The following is an 18,231-nucleotide window of genomic DNA, read 5'->3' as shown; positions in this document are numbered from 1 at the left end:
AAAAGTGGCTGTTGGCAGGTCTGTCACCTCCTTAATTCTTAGACATCCCTTGAAGTCTTGAATCTAAAAGAAAATAGGTAATTTTGTTCTGCTCTTTTGCTCCCTATTTTAATTCTTTTCCAGAGCTCTCAATTCTGACAATTCCCATACTACTTCTTACCATTGCAGAACTTTTAAGTTCATTGTTTAAGATCCTGCTCATATAACCATGATGCAGACTTGCACCTCTGATAAATCAAATGCCTACTTAAAAGTTTTGCAACTTAATTAGGGGTTTGCTGACTTGCAGTCAGAGTTTATCCCTGCCTTTCAGCTGAGCACTCTTTACATCATGTCCTGTACCACTGACCAGGCACTCTTTGGAAGGTTTCTGTTTGGATTCTCTTCAGCCATTTGCTTTTAAGTGCCTGATCCTGCTCAGATACCATAATACAATGAAAGAGAGATTACTGCATCAACTGCAGTGTAAATAACAGTGAAAATGATTCTCTGTAATAATCTGGCCTTACCCAGTTCTTCAGAGATGCTGCTCTCTTTGAAAGAGCTGTGGGTGTTGGCTCAGATTGGCTTGTGGCTATATGAGCAGTGTACAAGGAAGGTGATCTCACACCTCTGAGTGAGATCAGCAGGGATAGGAGATGAGCAGGAAGTTTTTATCCTTCCTTCCCCACTGCAGTTTCCTACCAGTCAAAAACTGAGGGATTCCTAAATTACAGGTTGAATCTGCATTGCCATATTTAATAGCTATCAGTATAGCAATCCACCACAGAGTTGCCTAACCCCTTATGAAGCCTCTTCATTCTTTTGGTCTCCATGACATCCTCTGTCAGCACTCTGATCATTTCCCTGGGTTTCAGGTGCTGTCTCTGCACTGTAGCATGATGTCTGTGTGCCACTTCTCCTCCCAACAGTGCTTAAGGATCTTGGAGCATCAACTTGTTGTTTCTCAAAGAACTATCCAAGACTCTTAGGAAAGAGGATAAACAGAGCCATAATAAAAATACAAAATAACAAAGGTTGTGCCAGATTATCCTGCTAATATTCCTCTGTGGAGAACTGTCTACTTATTATCTTTCTTAAAAGTCCAGTGGAAGATCTTAACTTTCTAAGACAAATTCTGCCTTTTGATGAACTGTTTCACAATATATTCTCCCTTAAAATCCTGTCTGTGACAGCTGTATTACAGCTATAGTTCACTTAACAGAAAATATCCAGTAGATTTTCTCATGGTAGAGAAGAATAAAATCCTAAAATAAGAACAATTTATCCCCAGAAGACAAATCAAAAGAATTACAATATGTTTGGGTTCATACTTCCCTCTGTCTTTCCCCCTCCCTCTATGAATGTGCTTATGAGTTTGAATCATATAAATCCTAAATCCTGACTAGAATCAAAGTTAGGTGTAAGATGCAATGTGCTTCTTCAGAGATGCAATTAGCTTCCTTCAGAGTAGCATAAAACCTCAGGTTTATTTTCCTTCATAATCCTTCTCCAAGATTTCTGCAGACCATCTAGGCACAGTGGTAAAGACATTCCCAGTTTTGCTTGTCCATTTTTCTTTTGGGTTTGCGGTCTCTGGGATTTCCATCACTGTGTTCTACCAAAACATTCTCCTGTTTATTTTACAAGATTTACCAATCCCTCTTCAGTTTCACCTTCCATACTTCCACATTTATTGAATGTTTACAGTTGGAAAGAACTGTATCTCCACAGTCACAGTCTGCATGTATTGTTTGAGTTGGTTTTGGAGTACATTACATTGAAGAGGTTGATAAAATGTGAGAGATGGCTTCTCAAGGACTGGCAGTGTCAGCAGCTCTGGCATTGTGGCTGACAAGCCCTTGGAGGGTCTCCACAAACCTGATTTCTTTATCTTTGTGTCTTTCACATTGCTGAGCAGATTGCAAGCACTCAGTAACTGTTAACCTCTGGAGCCCTGCTGAAGTAACTGTATCTGTGGGGTATTTATTTCACAGTTGTTTCTTCTGCTTCCCTGGGCTTGGTTATGATGTTTATTTACTGAAACACTTTGAGCTGAACTTGTATACTTAGGAGTTGCCAATTTAAATATATATATGTGTGTGTATATATATATGTGTGTATATATATATATATATATATATATATATATATAAAGCCTATGTATGTTAGTGTATATATAGTGTATATGTATAGTGTATATACCTATATTTGTATATATTTATTCAGGGATAGAGAAGATGTTTAAGAAAAATCATTTTTAGCTCTTCTTTTTCAGAAACCTGTCCTTAAACTCTAGCTTAAAACTGAAAAATCTGTTGGATTTTCACTACATAATATATTTCACTATAAAATATATTGGATTTTTCACTGCCAGGGCCAAACCAAGTTTTTCTGTAGCTGGCAAGTTAAAAAAGCAGCTCACACGTGGGCACTGACATCCATAAGTGAGGCAAGCCCATGGAGCAGGGAATCCTCAGGAGCTTGATGACAAGTTGTGTTCTGACCTCTTGAGTACTGTTGTTGTACTGACATCCTCAGGTTTTAAGTTTGGTGAATTAGGTGTTTTATTTTGTTTCTTTCAAAAGAATTGGGCTTTTGGAGAAGTGGGATGAGAATTTATGTGGACCATCATGTGGATAAACCTCTGTTGGATGCCTGTTCTTGCATTTTAGCCAGTAACCAAAAATAAAGTAGCCTCTTAAACAAGCTCTGTGCTGTTTGCAGCAGACAGGAGTGCCTGCTCTGATGGGTGTTTACCATGGTTTTTCATGTTCTAAATAGAGCAGATAGAATTTTTCTGCCAAAATTTATTTTTAGTATTTGTATCAACAAATTCTTGACCTAGATGAGTGCTCCCAACATGCCACAATGGGCCTGGTTTTAGTGGCTTGTATGTACCTTTCTTTACAAGGAAATGAATTTATGTTTCCAAGAATCAAGGACAATCCATGAAAGTTTCTCAGATTGTCTCAGATTACCACCCATTTGGATGAAAGGAAACCACAAACTGAAACCAGTTTGCTTTCAAAAGTGCAATTTGTGTATCTCATAAACATGAAGTTCAAAGGAACTGCAGAGTGTACTTCACCAAGCCCAAAGGAAAATCCCATTGAGAACAGGAGGTTTAATAGCTCTTTGTGGAGTAATAGCTGCATCTTTAAGTCATTTGCACCCTCTTAATTTTAAGCATATTGAGCTGGGTTTTAGCAAGCCCCTTGTGCCAGAACATGGCTTCAATATCCAAAAGATGAGGACTCCTTGCTGTCCTGCCCCATAGAAGTGAGGAAAGGCAGTTGGACGAGGCTGGCTCTTCACAGGGGAGGAGCATGGCATGAGCAGATGTCATCTCCACACAGGAGTGTCCTTGGTGTCACTTGGGTTCTGTGACAAAGGGCACTGATGTTCTGTTGGCAGTGCAGAACACTGGGTTTGGAGCAGGGCTCCTCTGTACAGGACACAAGGCATGACCGGGGTACTCCTTGCAGTGTTTCAGATGGTATTTGTCACTAATTCTCAGTCCTTACCTGTGGGAACTCAGCACATCACTCTGGATGTCCAGAGTTACTGAGAGAACCCTTGGGGGGCTCAGAAATCCTGGAATGTTGCCAAGAGTGTTTGGTGGCTTGATTTTGATCCATCTACAGAAGTGACAGCAGTTTGAGGACGTGAGAGTCACTTGGGAGTGAAGGGTGCAAGAAGGACACATTTATAGGGTGAAATATAGATTTTAGGGTTTTTGGTACAGGGGGGTTGTGGAGACAAGATGGAGGGATCAGGGCGTGTCTCGTCCTTCTTCTTTCTTCTTCTTGTCATCCATTTTCTGTGATGATGTTGGCACTTGGGGATTGGTTCATGGTGAAGGTGCACTTGCTAATATGGGTGAAAGGTATTGGGAAATAAAGGTAAATATTGTGTACGTAAATTTTAGTATAAAAAGACACAACCGCCCCGTGGGTGGTCAGAGTGCCCTTGGCTGCCTTGCAGGTCAGACCTCTGCTGGGCAGACAGAAAATTCTGTAGATAAGAAACAATAAACAATCTGAAGATCGAAAAACTGAAGAGTCCAGACTCGTCCTTTGAAATGTGAGCTGCCCCAGAACCACCCTACCCGTGTCTGGGCAGAGACAGACAGACGGACCCGACACTTACCCAGCTGCTTTAAAAAGTCACTTCAGCTGAGAAGCTTCTGGAGGGAAATTTACTGGGGAAAAAACCAGCCTGTTCTATAGAGATTCCTGTGCTTGAGTTCAGTAGGCTCTGATGGACTCTTCTGGACTGGGACACTTTTGTTGTCAGTTTTGATTAGTTGGGCTCCTGGCATAGGGTGCAGTTTGCTTCCTTGTTTGAAAATGGAAAAGTGATGCTTTGAAGGCACTCAGTGGAAAACTGGGTAAAGGAAAAGAGTTAAATACATATTTTCATCTGCTGCTTTATGTGGGCTTGAATTTTTTGTTTCTTTTGGTTTTCCTGCAGTGAGCTCAAGGCAGCTCCATGTCTGGGTCTCCTAGCCTCTGCCACAGGATAAAGAATGACAGTCATGTAGTCCAGGAAGCAAAAATCTAAAAGGCTCATGTGTGTTTACCAAGTCCTTTTTTCCCAAGCAGCTATTGCAGCTCAAAGGTTCTAGGTGGCAAGAAAGGTTTGAACAAAAATGCAGAAGGTCCTCATTGCCAAGATGAGCAGAAGGCAGAGAAGCCTAATGTGACCAATTTCCCCTACAGAAAAGGGCTTCATTACTGATTTGTGTGTGACTAAGTTCAGTTGCTGAACAGTGACAATAATAGAATTTTTACAGTGGACAGATATGCAATAATCTATTGGTTTTCTCCCAGCTTCTTTCTTCAATTCTAACATTTTGGCTATTTGTGGATTAGAGAGTAAGACTGATTTGGCCTTTTTTCCTTTGGGGTGAGTGAAATAAGGCAGCTGCTTGTCAATACAGGCCTAATTTCACCTGATCTTCTCCAGCTGGGTGAAATAGTGGAGTAAGAGCTGGAGTCACTGATATACACTTTGTGTGAGTAGTGCAACCACTGAAAACACATCATGCTTAGCAGGTTGGGAAGCACTTAATAAGGAGAAGGCACTTGTACTCAGAAATGAGAGAGTGAAATTGTGTAGAAAATTCTGTCAGCTAATGATCTGAAAAATATTTTGCAAAGGCTATTTTCTAATACATTTTCTAATACTTCTAATACATCTTACACTTTAATAGCCTGAACAACTGGAGAATCACACACATTAATGTCACAGTTCACTTGGGACAATTTGTTTTGCAAGATAATGAACTGTGTCAGCAAAAGTTTAGCACTTGCTCTAGGTGGGGCTGACAGTTCAGCTTTCTGGTAGCTTTGCCAGTAAAATGCCCATGGTCTGACTAAATCTCTGTGAAATTCGGTAACCTGGGAGGAGGTTATGTCATTACTTTCTTCAAGTATTTTTTATTTTGTTTAAGGCATTCTCAGGAGTAGCTTGGAAGGAAATACTGCAAAATACTGACAAGTGATTTTTTGTAAGAGCTGTAGTCCTCTCATGCCTTGGCAGCAGAGGTGTCTCTGTGTGAGAAGGTACCTTCACCTCATTAAATCATTCAGCCCAGGTGGAGGTTTGTGTACCCTAGAGTTTTTCAGCCACAGTGTCAGGAGTGACATCCAGTCTGGTGGGGTTTTTGCAGTCTGTAGTGCAGCTCATGCTGGCAGAGGATGCTGTAGCCCTGGTTTTGGGGGAGGCCTCAATGGTGCAGTTGGGAGCAGAGCTTTGGGGGTGTTCAGGAGCAGGGGAGGTTTCTGACTCTGGTGCTACCCTGCCTCTTCAGAGGAAGAAGCAGAAGAAAGGTATAAATAGTTATTCTGAGATTGTAGGGGACAAATCTGTGAGAATGATGGAGATACAGACAGGAGACAGATCCAGTGTCAGGGAAGACAGGGTACAGGATCAGTGGGGAAGACAAGAAGAGACAAAAAGGAGTAAAGATGGACATAGCAACAAGGAGAATAGGAGGAGATGATGCAGTTTGAGCTGTACTAGAGGGTGACTGGGGTGGAGAGGTGGGAGGAGGGAAGAGAAGAAAGAGGAACAGGCTGGTGGCTGCTGGGTTTGTGGGCAAGCAGAAAGTAGCCACCTGGAGCACTTGTTCCTTGCACTGCCCATGAGGATGCTCAAGGCAGCAAGTGCCTGCCAGACAACAAGCAGTGTTGTGGTGCGTTTTTATACTTTGTAATACTTTGAAGTAGTTTTGTTTTGTATCCCCATATTTTTCCCAAATGGTTTATCCCAAACTGTACCCCCCTCCCTTTACCTGTGTTATCCCTCTCCCGGGATGAGATCATCCCCAAACCCCCACCGTGGCTCTCTGTCAATCACTCAGATCCCATCCCCTCCATGCAGAATTTTCGGTCCAAGTCGTCCAGTGATGAGCCAGAGGCCAGGGGTCAGCCCCCCAAGCCCTGCCCCATACGCTGTCCTAAATGTCCATCCCCCAGTACCCATCCCTTAGGGTCACTTCTTGGTTGGTAAGATGTTCTCTACTTTGGTTTCCACCTCCCTTTAAATGTGACCTTGGCACATCTCCCTGGGGCTCTCGGGGCTCTCGGCAGGAGGCCCCTGAGGTGCAGGAGCTCCTTTGGGACTCCTAATAAAACTTTGGATTAACCCCTGCTAAGAGTCGGCCCTTTCTCTTCTACCGCTTTCTCTGGTGTCTCTTGTGCTGCACAGGGGCCCAGCCCAGGTGCCCTCAGCACCCTCGGGGCACACACACACACAGAGTGTCTCCCCTCTGCCAGCCCAGGTGCCCTCAGCACCCTCAGGGCACACACAGACAGTGTCTCCCCCCAGCCCAGGTGCCCTCAGTACCCTCGGGGCACAGAGAGTGTCTGCCCCCAGCCCAGGTGCCCTCAGTACCCTCGGGGCACACACAGAGAGTGTCTGCCCCCAGCCCAGGTGCCCTTGGGGCACACACAGAGAGTGTCTCCCCGTGTCGGGGCTGCCCCCCGGTGTCTGCCGACTCGGGGCTGGCCCAGGGTTCCTGAGAGGCTCCCAGAGGGACAGAGACAAAGCAGGGTCTTTATTCAGATCAGCTCAGGGCAGTGGAAAAGGCCAGCTACATTTTCAATGCATTTCAGGAGGATGGGCTGGCTCTAAAGCAGCAGCGTGTGCAGCAGGCCATGAAGCTCGGATACAATTGCAGTTTTTCAGCAGCTTTCAGTGCCCAAGATGGTAGTTGTACTGGTTTTGTTTCTGAGCATTTTATTTAACTATTACTAAAAGTGCCTGTGGTTATTAAAAAACTCAGTTTGCCTGTGCTAATTTACCTCCTCTTGTACGTGCAGCATTACAGGCTGCTGCTTTGAGCTCTGTTACAGTGCCCAGAGCTCTGGCACTGGGGTGGCACCTGGCTGAGTGGTGAATGTGGCTGGGGCTGCAGACAGCCCTGTCCTTCCCACTGAGAGAAGCTGGAGACTAAATAAAGCAAGTGGAAGGAGTAGAAATACTGGTTTCATGATATATTGGATTGTGTCCCTGCCTGTGACAACCTTTGTTTGGCAGCCTCCCACCTGCAGAGCACTCAATATTGCACCACTTTAAACATTTTCATGTGTAAAATAAATCCTCAGTTACCTTGCCAAAGTGGTTGAGTAGAGCAGGCTGCAGGACAATGATTTGTGAGTTGTGGGCAAGGAACCACCATTTTCAGCACCAGGTGCTAAATGGGTCTTTAACCTTCATTGTGGTGCTGGGGCACATGCATTAGCACTTCACTTGGTTTGCAGCGTTGCAGGATGAGCTGCTCCCACTGGGGACTGACCAGGGCTGTGGAGCACAATCCCCGACTGATGATGAATGTATTGCTTTCCAAGTGTAGCAACAGCTCCTCAATTCCTGCCATGGGATCTGCAGTAAACTGACCCTGTGGAGAAAATGTACAGGTAATGTCCAACTATACTGAGAAGGATCACACTTTTCATCAAGGGCACGTGTATAGGGAAGTTATAAAAGCTTAATAAACAAATAAGTAGTTTGTTGATTATTAACTCAAGTGCAGATTGCTTTTATGTGTTTGCAGGACCATCTATGCCACACTTGGGAGAGACTGAGCTGCAATAACTCCATCTTTAGTGTTTTCTTGCTCCCTTTCATCTTTAGGATCGGTTGGGGGTTCTGGGAGAGGAGAATCATCTCTAACTGTGTCTGGTTCAGAGGTCTGGATTTGTTTACTCCAAGGAAGAGGTCATACAAGTCCAGTACAAACACAATGCCTTTGTTCTGTGAGATGCTTCTCTTCTGTGCCTTCTTTTATACACTGCTGTCCCATGGCATTTCACAACAACAGTGGGGCACAGCAGAGCTGAAAAAGTTATCTATCCTTTGATTTCTAGGACCCAAGCTTTGGAGGTCCAGTTCTAATTCTTACAAATTAGAGGTTGGCTGTGTCAAGGCAGCATTTTGGGAACAGAGTTGAGGAGGACAGCCTGAAGGCAAGAGTGTAAGCTGAAGGCATATTGAGGTGTGAGGTTGCTGCTGGGGCCGTGGCATGATCCAGTTTTAAAGTTAATAGAAATGCATCTGCCCGAATTAAGGTGCAAACAAGACCATATGGCAAGGTCAGTAGTATTTTTATTTAATATTAAATTAAATAAAGGGGTTTATTTCATAGTAAATATGAGAGAGAGAGAGGAAAAGAGAAAAAGGAAGAGAAAGAAGTAGAAAAGAGGTGGGGGAACAGAAAGAAACACAGAAGAAAGAAAATATCAGCATTCCTTGGATCCCAGTGATGTTGCATTGATCCACTCCAGCTGGTCATCTTGGTGGTGAAGGTCCCCCAAAAAGCACAGAGTCTGGTGGATTCATGTATATTCAGGCCAAGTGGGAATGCCCCAGCACATCCCCCAGGGCAGGGACCAGGCTCTCGCAGCAGACTCTGGATCTGTGGCATCTTTGTGCATCAGGTGCAGTCCTGTGGTGCAAAACCTCAGGAATGAGTCTGGGGAGTGCTCTGGGGGGTCTTTGATGGATTATGACACCCCCTCCTCTGCCTCTCTCTTGAATGTCCCATGGATGGGCCCTGTGGGGTTGAGGGTTCCACAGCTGGGCCAGTTTGTGTAAGGGAGGATGGGAGTTCAGTGCCTCTGACCAGAGGTTACACCACACACTCAAAACCTCCTTCTCCCCACCCTATTGCATGGGGAGGCTTTATAAACCTGGCTTCTGTGGGCTCCCCCACCCCAAACCCAGCCAGAGATGATTCTCAGTGCAGCTGCTGGGTTTGGCTTCTTGTGGATGCATTCCTTTCCCTCAGCCTTGTTTGTTTCTCCCTAGACCTGAGCTGATTGAACAATACTGTCCCCTTTATCTTATCTAGGCAGCTTAACTTACAGTCCAGAGTTCCAGTCAGGATCTTCAAGGAGGCTTCTGTGATTGTAGCATCTTTCTACAGCTTTTGCTATAGTGGGTAAAACTCCTCCACAACAGTGTTAAAGGCATGAGCCATTGTGGTGATGTTTGCAGGGGACCCAGGATGAGGGGAGAGATGAGAATCTTGACTCCATGTTTCAGAAGGCTGGTTTATTATTTTATTATATATATTATATTAAAAGAAAATTATACATTAAAGCTATACTAAAAGAATAGAAGAAAGGATTTCATCAGGAGGCTGGCAAGGAAAGGAATGGAATGATAAAATCTTGTGACTGCTCACAGCCTCGACACAGATGGCTGTCATTGGGCATCAAGTAAAAACAACTCACATGGGCCAATCAAAGATGCACCTGTTGCATTCCACAGCAGCAGGAATTATTGTAATCATTGTTTACATTTCGTTTCCTAGGCCTCTCAACTTCTCAGGAGAAAAGTCCTAGCAAAAGTATTTTTCAGAAAATATGTCTATGACAAACCATTTCAGTCCCTGAGAGGCTGTGTGCCTGTCTGCCCATGGAGTGGCCAGCTCAGGAGGAGAGGGTGAAGCTGGGGAGCAGGGTGTTAGTGTGCATCACTTGGAGCCTCCTTCTCTGGGACATCCATCATCTCTCTGTCAGTTCTTGCACAGCTTGTGTTTATTCTGAAGATGTCTGTTTTATTTCTTTACTTAGGAGCTTGTGCTGTGTTTCTGCTAAGCCCTGTCATGGGACTGACTTTTGCTTTTGATTGCCTGCAATGTACAGTGAAGTTCCACTTCGCACTTCTTGGATTATGTCTGCAGAAATGAATTAAAATTATTCTTGTTTCTACTTATCTTCTTTGCTCTCCTTTGCTTCTCATGCTCTGAAAGCAGCCAGAATGTATTTTTGCTTATATCCATGGTCTCTCTGGATTAGATGGAAATGTAAACTCATGGAGGCAAGAAACACCTCTTGGAAACAAGTGCAGGGCCCTTTGGAGTACAGCTGGTTCTGCTCCATTTGCTGCAAGTGATCAGTTAAAACTTAGATTAAAAACTTAGGTCGTGCAAGCATTTAAAACCAAACTGCATGTTATATGAACCCTCTCTCAGTTGGTGAGGCATGCTGAACATCTTGATGCTACTTTTCTGCTTGCTCTTTTTTTTTTTTTTTTTTTTTTTTTTTTTTTTTTTTAAATAATTAGCACCTCACCTTCCTCTGCAGGGTTTTCTCTTCCCCATCTGGTATGTCCTGCAGGGTGGGCAGATAGAAGCCAAGCCACATTGGTGCTTCTGGCTCAACAATTGGCCCTTCCAGGCTGTGCCTTGTTCTGCTCGAGGGTCTTGAGAAGCTGCAGAAGTGGCTGTGGGCTTGAACCCCCACCATCACTGTCAGGGAGGGAAGTGGTGGCTCTGACAGAGCAGAGGAGCCAATGCTGCCTGCTCCCACTGGGGCCAGCTCTGGCCAGCCTGCTCCATCAGGGCTCCTGTCCTGGCCCTCGTGCTGCAGGGCTTTTGCACCTTTTCAGTGATTACTGCTTTGGCAGAGTTTAGATGAGCACTGTGTGCCCATTTTCTTTCATACAGACTAATCTGAAAAACCTTTTAACTGGTGGTATTTTCCATTATAGAATGGTTTGTGTTGGAAGGAAAAGATCATCTTGTTCCTCTGTTTCTCCCTCTTTCTAAACATTTGCATTTCTGTTGATGAGGATTTGCAGTAATGCAGATACCTCTTGATGCATTCCAGGATAAAGTAAACACTCTGTGGGAGAAGTTCTTTGCTTATAACTAATCATTTATTCCCCCTAATTTGAATGGAAAGCAACATTTTACTTATCTTTTTAAACTGTCAGCTCAATTCTGTGTTTGTTACCAGTGTAAACTCTTGTCTCTGGAGCATTCTGGGCAATTTGCAAACAGAGGAGTTATACATATTGTGCTCAGCACAAGTAGGCAGGGGCCACTAGGTTGATGAAATGTCAGTTCTCCTTACCTAGCCCAGGCAGATCTCAGCATACCTGGAGTTGCAGGTGATGTTAATGCAGTCTGAGATGCTGCTAGCAGTTTGCATCAAGGATTGTGCAATACATGTAATCACTAGGCTATTAAAGAGGCTACAGGCTCTCTACTGCTGGGTGATTTCAGATAATGCATTCAATACAGCTGGGAATGATAGGGCTAACTACCACAGACTGGCTGTATTTTACCTGAAGATCTTTCAGCTGTGGGGTTTTTTTTGTCTGCATGGTGTATATTACAGATGTACACAGCTCTCATCACCAGACAGGGACAGCAGGGCCCTCTGTGAGTGTAGGAAGGAGGTGGTTGTGCCCTGCAGATTCTGTTGTAAAAACCAGGCAGGAATTAGGAGCAGGGCCTTTGAGATGGAGAGCTGGGATCCAGTGAGATGCTTTGCAAGATGATCTGTGGCAGACACTGGTCCCAGCCCCCAAAGCTGGTATTCTGTGCCCCAAATGGAGCTCCTCTTTGCTGGAGGTTGTTTAAAAATACATGTCAGTGAAACAGAGCTCACAGGCCTCCTTGGCACAGGGCCCATGGCTAATCACTAGAGATTTCACAGTGAACTTTTTCAGAGTGTCTGTTTGATTAATGGTTCATATTTTGCTGATCTGAGACTTTTTATTTTAATTCTTAAATTTAGTACATATTACTTATATGACTTAAATATGTTTTAATTCCATCTTAAATCAGTGGAACAATCTTTACAGTGGAGTTGGCTTTTTTTTTTTGCACAGCAGCAGCAGCATGTTTGCAGAGGCTCGTGCTTGGACATGCAGCTGGTTAGTAGGATTCTTCACAATCCCGTTGTATGCACTTCCCTGGAAGTCTCTTAAAAGTAAGAAACCAAAGAGCTCAGAAACACCATGGAGCTGAACCTCAGTGCATTATGCCTCGAGGCTATGAGGGATAACCCTGCTGCTCTCCCAGGAGAGAGGTTTGGTATGTCAGGCTGTCGCAAAGGTATGTGCAGAGAGGCTGGGTGGGAATGGGAATGCATGTTTGGGTCCACTGAGATGACCTTGCAAAGTCCAGCTGGTTTCCCTTGGCCAAATTTTGAGTATGTCAGAGTGCAACCTTATTTTTACAAGTTCACACAGTCTGTATGCTGCTCCCTTCCGTTTAAATGAAACATCCTCTTCTTTCCCCCAGGCAGGGAAGCCCCCGGGCGCGCTCCCACTGTGGCAGCGCTGTCTGGGGACAGGGACAGGCTGTGTGCTGCCGCTCTGGCACCAGGGCTGTGCAAAAACTGCAGCCGGTGTTGGATAAACAGTGCCCCTCCATCTGCTCAGCCGTGCATTCCTCAGGATGCCTTTTCCCCCTGCTTTGCATACATGCACGAGGAAGGCGCTGCTGTCCAAGTACAGCCGTGCCCAAGGGTTCATTAACCAGGGATTCAGCAGTTGGGCCATGTTTGCCTGCAGGGCTTTGATCTTGAGAAGGGCACTCAGCAGCAACACCACTGCTGCCTATCAAGGGCCTTTATCCCAAGCACCTGGGGCTGGAGGCTCAGCAGGGAGGAGCTTTGAAATGAACTAGAAGTTTTTCTCCTGAAAACATGAACCTTTGTCTCAGTTAAATGTGTGTTTGCTATTTTTCAGTGCTACAAGTGATCGGTTATTGTAAAATCCCTAAGTAGTTTGTATTGAGGAGAAATCTGTGACAAATGCAAGTAAACCTACTGCTTTTGACATTTGTTTCTCTTAATATTTTCAGTCCTGAATGACAAATGGACTGTATTCTTTGTGGTTAGCATGGACTACTTGCAGAAGTCTCATGCATTCATGCCTTCACAGCTCTAAACAACTTCTCAAGCCAGCTTTTCCAGCAAATTTCCTCTTCCTCTGATTAATGGTTGAAGATCATAATAGCTAGGTGGCAGAAGTCCACAAAACAAGGCAGTATTCTCCATGTAATAATATATCTTAGTACATTTGTTAAGTTTTTGTATACTATTCCTTCTCCCCTAACTGCACTACTTCAGTCCAGACCTAACACTGTCCTGCCAGCTAATTCATTTTCATGTCTTTGCTTCCTCTTTGTCCTGCTTTCTTGGGTTTTTGCTCATGTTCACAGGAGCAGCCCTGCCAGGCTGTGCTTCCACAGGGGACTGCAAGCACTGCTCTCAGCAGTGGGCTCTGCTCTGTGCTGCAATGGCTTTTAAAGCCTACAAAAGTCTCCCTGAGCTGACATAGTGCTCTCCAAGTGGCTGCGAAAAAGCACATTTGTTTGTGTTTTTTCTTTCTCCACCTTCCCAGGGTTGTTTTTTTTCCTGTGTGTGACACCAGTGAAGTGCACAGCACGCTGCCTCCCCATCTAGGTAGTCCAGGGTTTGGTTTATTTATAGGTCAGGAGAGCATGAGTGGCATTTCCAGGTTTAGGGAGGTGGAAGAGAGAAACAACAGAAGGGAGCAGCTTGCTAGCAAAGAAGAGATTATTTGTCAGATTATGTCTCTTGCTCTTCCTGGAATCAGCTCATTTGTTTTAGAGGACCAGCATGAGAAAGGCAGGGGTGCTGGGAGTGCTGTGTTTGTCAGGAAAGCTCTGTGCTGGGAGTACAGCAGCACAGAGCCCTTGCCTGAACTGGGGGTGACATGGTATGGGAGCTTGTGGTGTGCCACTGAACTGATTTTATTTCTGCCTTCAGAGGCAGTGTGCCTGCTTTGGCTCTCTTTAGGTTCACAGATAGGAAGTGTAGGAAAGGAAATATTTCTGGCTTCTGGAAACTTTCTTCTCTTTTTTTATGTAGCGCATAGTCTGGAAGCAAAAGTCTTTGTTGCTCTGCCAGTATGGCTGTTAAGAAGAAAAGATAAAAATATGCCAAAGAAGATTTTAAAGGAGCACAAACAGGCAATGATCTTACCAGATAAAAAAATCCTTCTGTTTTTCCTCAGCATCTCTTATGTAGTGCTTCTCCCCCACCCTCTTATTTTTGTCTTCTGAACTATCACTGTGAGATAGAAAAAAAAACAATATTGAGAAATTTAGTGTCTGCACAGAATCACAGCCTGTCCCTTTAAACTACAGAGAAGCCTTAGTGGAATTTCTATTCTGGGAATAGTTAATTCTGTTTGAGGTTGGGCAAGAGAGAAGCGCTCACAGGCTTAGTAGCAATATTTTTACTCCATTTGTTTTCTCTCTTAAGGATTTGCCTGCCTCATTTGATGGAAAGTGCATTTATTGATCAATCCTCCACTAAGGAGAAGATCTTGGAGAAAAAGAGGGTGAGAGAAAGAAAGAAAAACAACCAAACAAAAAGCCAAAAGACAGTATTTGTAGCTGTAGTGCTGTTATGTAATAGCCATTATGTAATGTCTGTTGGTGCCAACTAAAAATATACTGGAAGATAACTTCCAATTCATTGAAGCATTTAACTAGCATCATCCCAGGGTTTCTGGCTCTGGATTCAACCCCTTCTGCAGATGTTGCAAAGAGCTTACAAGTCCCCTAGGTAACACAACCACCCATTCTGTCTTTTATCCTTCTTATTGTCCACTCTTGATTTCTTTCTTATAACTGGAGTTTTAGAAATGGTAAATCCCTCTTCAGGTCACCTCCCTGCATACCCCACTGACCATGCCATTGGTACATAGAGCCTCTCTCTGTGCTTTGTTCAGCTAAGCTTTAAATGTCCATGGCAGAGCCTGGGTTTCAGGAGAAGCTGAGCGTAAAGCGTAGCAGGGATTAGATTTTGCAGCAGGCATTGAAACCTTGACAGCTTCATAGGCAGTGTTTTACAGGAGGTTGTTCTCCTGTAGCTGAGCTGCAGCTAAAGGTACCTTGCCTTCTCCATCCTTAAGCCTCCCCTTGAATGCCAGCAGGACTGCCACCATGCCCAAGTGCTCAGTGCAGCTCCAGTTGCAGAAATGAGCAGCCCAAGATACCCTCAGTGGCTCTGGTGTGATGCAGACCATGGTTTGCCCTTCCTCTCTGGAGCACAGTGTCTGTGCAGAGCCTGGATTGCCATTTCCTGAGGCAGCCCAGGCTGAGCAGTGCTGCAGGATGGAAGTGCCTTGGCCAGGGCTTGAGGGCAGTGGCAGTCACACCCTACACAGGGTGGGTGTGACAGCTGTGTCACACCCATGGGGACATGACAGGCTGCTGAAAGTGACCCAAGGAGGAGCAGCAGGGAGGTGAGCCAGACATCAGCAGTGAGCTCCATCCCTGATAGAAACCCAGCAAGGTTTCTTGATTTGGACAACAAAAGTCTAAATAGTGCTGGCTGAAAAAGCCATGAGCAAAAAACCTCTTTATATCCAGGATTTCAGCCTGCACAGAGCCCTACAATATTGTAAATAACACGATGTATCACAGAATTGTGTGAGTGCTTTAATTAAAGCCTCGTGATAGGCTGGGGGAGGGTAGTAGACGTGTTATCACCAGAGATGAAGCTGAGCTGTGGTTGAAGCAACTTCACACAGAGGGATTCAGAAAGTGGGGTTTAGACTCCCATCTTGAGCTGTAATTGATGTAAAGCATTGCCATTTCTGTTCTTCATTATTGAGAAGTCATGGTACTGTTTTGTACCAAGCACTGAGACTGTGCAATGCCATAAATCTAAATTCAGGTTTGTTACTGCAGTAGATACATCCTGTTAATGAACAATGGCCAAGGACACTAACAGCTCCATTGCAGGCATAACAGGTGAGGAGAGAACTGTCCAAGCCCTCCAGAATCACTGTTTCAATCCCCAAATGGGATCAGCAGGGAGTTTTATTTTTCAGAAGAGTATGTCTTCAAGACTTACTTCAAGACAAGTCTTCAAGTATTTGTTTTGCATGAAATTACACAAGAAGCATCTTGCAATTGCATCCATACAAGCATTTTGTGCATCAAGCAACACATTTTGTTCTTGAAGGTGCAGAAGTTATTAGTACCTATCATAGTTATTGTTGTTGCTATTGCTTTATTACAGCATCAGAATGAAGCAAGAGTGCATGTAACTCCTAGTCAAACTCGATTTTTCTGCAGGAACAGAAACTGGGAACTGGGGTGCTTGGTGTGTGCATTGGTTACATGTCAGCTGCTATGACAAGGGCAGTCGTGTTGTGTCAAGTTTTAATAAGGGGGAAATCCTCTTAAGTAGAACTAAGATTTTATCCAAGAAGTATTTTTGTCTGCTTGCTTTTAACTGAAGCAACCTACTTTCTGCCACATGAATATGCTTCAAATCCTAGCTCCTGCTCACATGCAGGAAGCCTTTCTGCTGGAAGATGCCTATGTAGGAAGGGCAGTGGGTACTGGGTTAAAGAGTGGATCAGGACATAGAAATGTCTGAAATAGAACAGAAAATAGAACAGAAATAGAACATCTGATCATGTGTGATCAGATATTTTAACCTGGTTGTGTGTTGAGGTTTGTCTCTGGTAGTTGTTGAGTGATGTGGATGCTTACTCAAAACTACAGCAAATGAGCTGAGTGAGAACTGTTTAGCACTCTGGGATACAGATTAGGGCTCTACAGACTCAGGCCAGCATGATTTGTGTTCTGTGGGGTAAGATATGGTGCACAGTGCTTGTTCCTTTGTTTGTATGAAGACAGGGAGAGAGTCTATACAAAAGCTTTTTGCTGAGGTGTGTGTGAATAGAAAGAACTCTCCATTTCCTTGTGGTTTGGATCACAGGTGGCAGATACCTGGAGAAGAAACAGGTAAAAGCTGTGGAAAAAAGAGGCAGTGGATTTACTGCTGCCTTGCTGGTCCAGCCAAGTACAGTTAGAGCAATACACTGAATTTGGTCCACTTCCCTTGGTGACAACAGCAGCATAATAATTGAAGACATGACCATAAATCTTTTAGTGCCAGGAAAAAGCTGGAGGTCTGAAACATTGAATAGGGAACAAGATCCACTGTCCTGCACATGCTCCCCTGTGGGAAATGCACAGGGGCAGCCAGCATGGAGCAGATCCTGGACCATTGGCTGTCCTTGGAAAGCTGGAAACCATTGCACTGGAGGTCCTCAGTGTGCTTTAATGGGGCCAGTCTGGGAGTTGGCTCTGCTGCATCATGGTTTTATATGCTCATGGGCAAGATGTGTTGAGGAAAGCATTCATTACATCCTGAATAGGCACAAATAAACCAGGGAGTACTGTATCAGTGATATTGTTGAGTGGGATTGCTATCTAAAACACTCTTTCATCTGGAAGCTCTGACCAGCTCTTTGATTGGAGATCAGCTGGGTTTGTCATTGTACCTATGTTTAAACTGTACTTTCCTTTAAATGTCTTTAGTCTACATCTTGCATTAAAAATCCACATAATTTTATGGCCAGAAGATGCCCTGGCTGTTCCTCCTGTACAACTGTTTCACCACCAAATATGCCATAGCCATTAAATCACCCCCTGCAGTGACCTGCATATCCTTAAGCATTTAAATGACTTCTGTAAATTAAGCTTTTTAGGATTAGTCATCGTAGATTTGCAGCATCATTGGTGTGTTGCCAAGGACCCCAGTTTTGTCACCATGACTACTACCACAGGCTTTCTGAGAAACACAAACTGCAGGGAAGTTTATTCACGTGCCAGAATGTGAGTGAGTGAGTGATGATGTTTCACCAAGCACAGGCAGAGGAGCACCTGGGTGTTTATATCCAGGTGGGCCTCCAGAGGGGAGGAGATGCTGTTACCCTCCAGGGAAAATCACCATCTTACTTATTTCTTATATTGTCACTTGTGTGTGTTCAATAAATAGTGTGCCTGGAGAAGATTGGGAGGTGCCTACTCTCTGAAATGCTCTTATCCTGTGGGGATTATCCCTTCCCAGGAAAGGCAGTTCTTCACCATGGGGTGTGAAGCTGCAGGAGAGCTGATCTGTGATGAAGTAATTGAAATGATCAAATCTCCTGGTACTGCCTAGT

General features: G+C 44.3%; 1 protein-coding gene across 2 annotated transcripts in view; it reads left to right on the top strand.

Moving 5' to 3' along the window:
* The window catches only part of CASTOR2 (cytosolic arginine sensor for mTORC1 subunit 2), a 124,081-nt gene that overhangs the window by 73,546 nt on the left and 32,304 nt on the right, over nt 1–18,231 (top strand). The window contains exon 1 of one of the 2 annotated variants that reach the window (XM_071447687.1): nt 12,195–12,340. The exons of the other annotated variant lie outside the window; for it this stretch is intronic. Coding sequence (XP_071303788.1) covers nt 12,244–12,340 — 97 coding nt within the window. The 5' untranslated portion in view covers nt 12,195–12,243. Of the gene's footprint in view, nt 1–12,194; nt 12,341–18,231 lie in introns of those variants that run through there. 2 annotated transcript variants of the gene reach the window in all.

Source organism: Agelaius tricolor, unplaced genomic scaffold, assembly GCF_023055355.1.
Source record: "Agelaius tricolor isolate 1412-34295 unplaced genomic scaffold, bAgeTri1.0.p SCAF_25, whole genome shotgun sequence".
NCBI classification, from domain to species: Eukaryota; Metazoa; Chordata; class Aves; order Passeriformes; family Icteridae; genus Agelaius; species Agelaius tricolor.
The sequence above is the reverse complement of the archived record's forward strand: the minus strand, read 5'-3'. Positions and strand labels throughout refer to the sequence as shown.